Here is a 2,691-nt window from a genome sequence, read left to right on the forward strand (position 1 = left end):
TTGACGGGACGCACATAAAAATAATTGCGCCATCAAAAGACGAGGACGTGTTCGTCAATAGGAAGAAAGTGCATTCCATCAACACGCAGGTTGTTTTTGATGCAAATTTTAACATAGCATACAGGATGTTGTTGCAAAGTGGCCTGGATCTTCAGCTACCCATGATTCGCGCATTTTAATGGAGAGCGGTCTGAGGCAGCTTTTTGAGATCTACCAGTTGGGTGTCACTTGCTGGGAGACAGTGACTATCCATGCAAGACGTGGCTCTAGTCACCCTACCTCAATCCACAACCGGGAGCACAGTTAATGTATAACATGTAAGATATTACGCATATTACGCTTATCCTACGTGTAAAACACATCGTATTGGCTGTTTGATGCCTTTTATTTGTTGAATCCATATTTATTATTGTTTACTGATTTCTTCCATGCTAGAGCACACAAACATACACGAAATGTTGTGGAGAGAGGAATTGGGCAGATGAAACGTCGGTTCATGTCCTCCACGGCGAAATACGCCTCACCCCAGAGAGGGCAAGCACAGTCATTACTGTATGTGCCATTCTACACAACCTCTGCAAGCGGAGGAATATTCCACAGCCAGACGATGATGATGATGATGATGGCGATCAACAGGACAATGAATTTGGCCGTGTGGAACCGAGTGGACTGGCATTTAGGGATCACTTTAAAAACACATTTTAGGTAAACACCTTGGCAAAAATCAGTCAACACTTGTGTAGTTCATAACATTTATTTTCTTTTAAATTTTACGTATTTTTATTGTTTGCTTTCTCTCTCTCTTGAACGTGCAGGCTACAACGTCATTATCGTGGTCTGCACAAAATTGTCATCATGCGTGTATTCTGCTAACTGCACTATAACTACTTAATAGGAATTCATTTCTAGCCTAGGCTATTTCCTTGTTTTTCTGTGATTCAGTGGGCTCGCCTGAACAACCAATCACCGAACTGACTGCTTCTAAACTCGTGCACGAGAATTGACGTAATCCATAGCAACGGCGCGTCACTCTTAGTTCACTCTTTGTGATTTATCCTTAGTAAGAGTAGGTCTCAGCGGCTTTGTGAATAACTTTTAAGAAAAAACTCCTACGTAAAATGTTTTAGCGCGAGTTAGGAGCACTCCTAGCGGTAAGATAAAATGCTTTGTGAATACGGCCCCTGGTGCGCGGTTACCACCAGGTGCCGGTGACATCGCCAAGACGCCGGTAGTGACACCTTTCGGGTTATTCGAGTTCCTGCGTATGCCGCTCAGACTCAAAAACACAGCTCCCCGCGGTTAATGGACCTTCCCGCGGTTAATGGACTCGGCGCTCAGGGAGATGCCCTTCGTTTTCGTTTATTTGGACGACATCCTGGTCGCCAGCTCCTCCGAGAAGGAGCACCAGGGTCACCTACGCGACCTCTTCATGAGGCTCGACCAGCACGGACTAATCGTCAACCCGGCGAAGTGCCTGTTCGGGTTGTCCTCCATCCACTTCCTGGGGCATCTCATCAACAAAGATGGGGCCGCTCCTCTTCCGTCGAAGGTGGAGGCGATTTCTGCTTTCCCCCGCCCGCAAACAGCTCGGGCGCTCCGAGAATTCCTGGGGATGGTGACGTTTTACCACCGGTTCATCCGCCAGGTGGCTCACGTCATGCGCCCACTGTACGAGGCTCTCAAGGAAAAGTCCCCTGGCCAGGCTGTCGACTGGACGGTTGAGAGGGAGAAGGCGTTCGAGGCCACGAAGGCCGCCTTGGGCCAAGCCGCCATTGGGGGTCAAGCTGCACCGCACGACCGCATCCCCATCATCCCCAAGCAAACGGCTTGTGCGAACGTTTCCACCGTTCCATGAAGGCAGCCCTACGGGCCAGCTTGAAGGACGGCTACTGGGTAGATAGGCTGCCATGGGTAATGTTCGGCCTCAGGTGTGCCCCTAAGGAGGACCTGCAGTCCTCATCGGCGGAGCTGGTCTACGGGCAGGCCCTACATGTGCCAGGGGATTTTATTCCTGACGCATCGGTTCCCTGGTCGGCGGCCAGACAACGTTCCTCCCTCCTGGAAACCGCCAAGGTTTTCGTGCCCGTTCCCACGTCGCAAAGCAGCACTCCCACTTTCCGCATGCCCCCCGATCTGCACGTGGTGGACTATGTCTTCATTCGCCACGACGCCCACCGTGGTCCCCTACGCCCTCCTTACGATGGCCTGTTCAGGGTTTTGCGCCCCGGCGACAAGTGCCTGGTGGTGGACGTCGGGGGTAGGCCTGAGACCGTTTCCTGGGATAGGGTTAAGCCGGCTAACGTGGACATTTCCAGACCGGTGGAGGTGGCGCAACCCCAACGCTGGGGACGTCCGCGTCCGCGCCCCGCGCTGGCCGTTGAGACTCCAGCAACCTCGTTGACCCCCGGGACCTCCGAGGTGGTGGACAGCGCCAACGTACCTGCTACTTCCTCTGCCTCGGCCCCTGTCATCCGCTCAACACGGGGTCGGGTCGTCGCCCCTTCCCGTCACAAGGACTTCGACTATGGGTGAATTCTGGGGGGGCTTTTGTGGTGGTTAACATAATTCACCCACGGAACTATGGGTGGGGGGGAGTGTTTAGCACGGACCCTTTTAGCAGACGGAACGACCGTCCAGTTCAGTCCGGTTTGACTTTTCGAATGTACGGCTTATTGTGTTGTGTTCATTAAA

General features: G+C 52.4%; 1 protein-coding gene across 1 annotated transcript; it reads left to right on the plus strand.

Moving 5' to 3' along the window:
- Positions 1-1,321: 1,321 nt before the first annotated feature.
- On the plus strand, positions 1,322-1,855 carry LOC115560379 (uncharacterized mitochondrial protein AtMg00860-like). Its single transcript, XM_030379785.1, has one exon. It carries the CDS (start codon positions 1,322-1,324, stop codon positions 1,853-1,855), a length of 534 nt encoding a protein of 177 aa, XP_030235645.1.
- The last annotated feature ends 836 nt before the right edge of the window (positions 1,856-2,691 follow it).

The sequence above is a fragment of the Gadus morhua genome, chromosome 15 (assembly GCF_902167405.1).
Source record: "Gadus morhua chromosome 15, gadMor3.0, whole genome shotgun sequence".
NCBI classification, from domain to species: Eukaryota; Metazoa; Chordata; class Actinopteri; order Gadiformes; family Gadidae; genus Gadus; species Gadus morhua.

Bases quoted from the DNA above. Each gene is read 5' to 3' on its own strand.
- LOC115560379 (XM_030379785.1), top strand. From the start codon at position 1,322: ATGGACTCGGCGCTCAGGGAGATGCCCTTCGTTTTCGTTTATTTGGAC.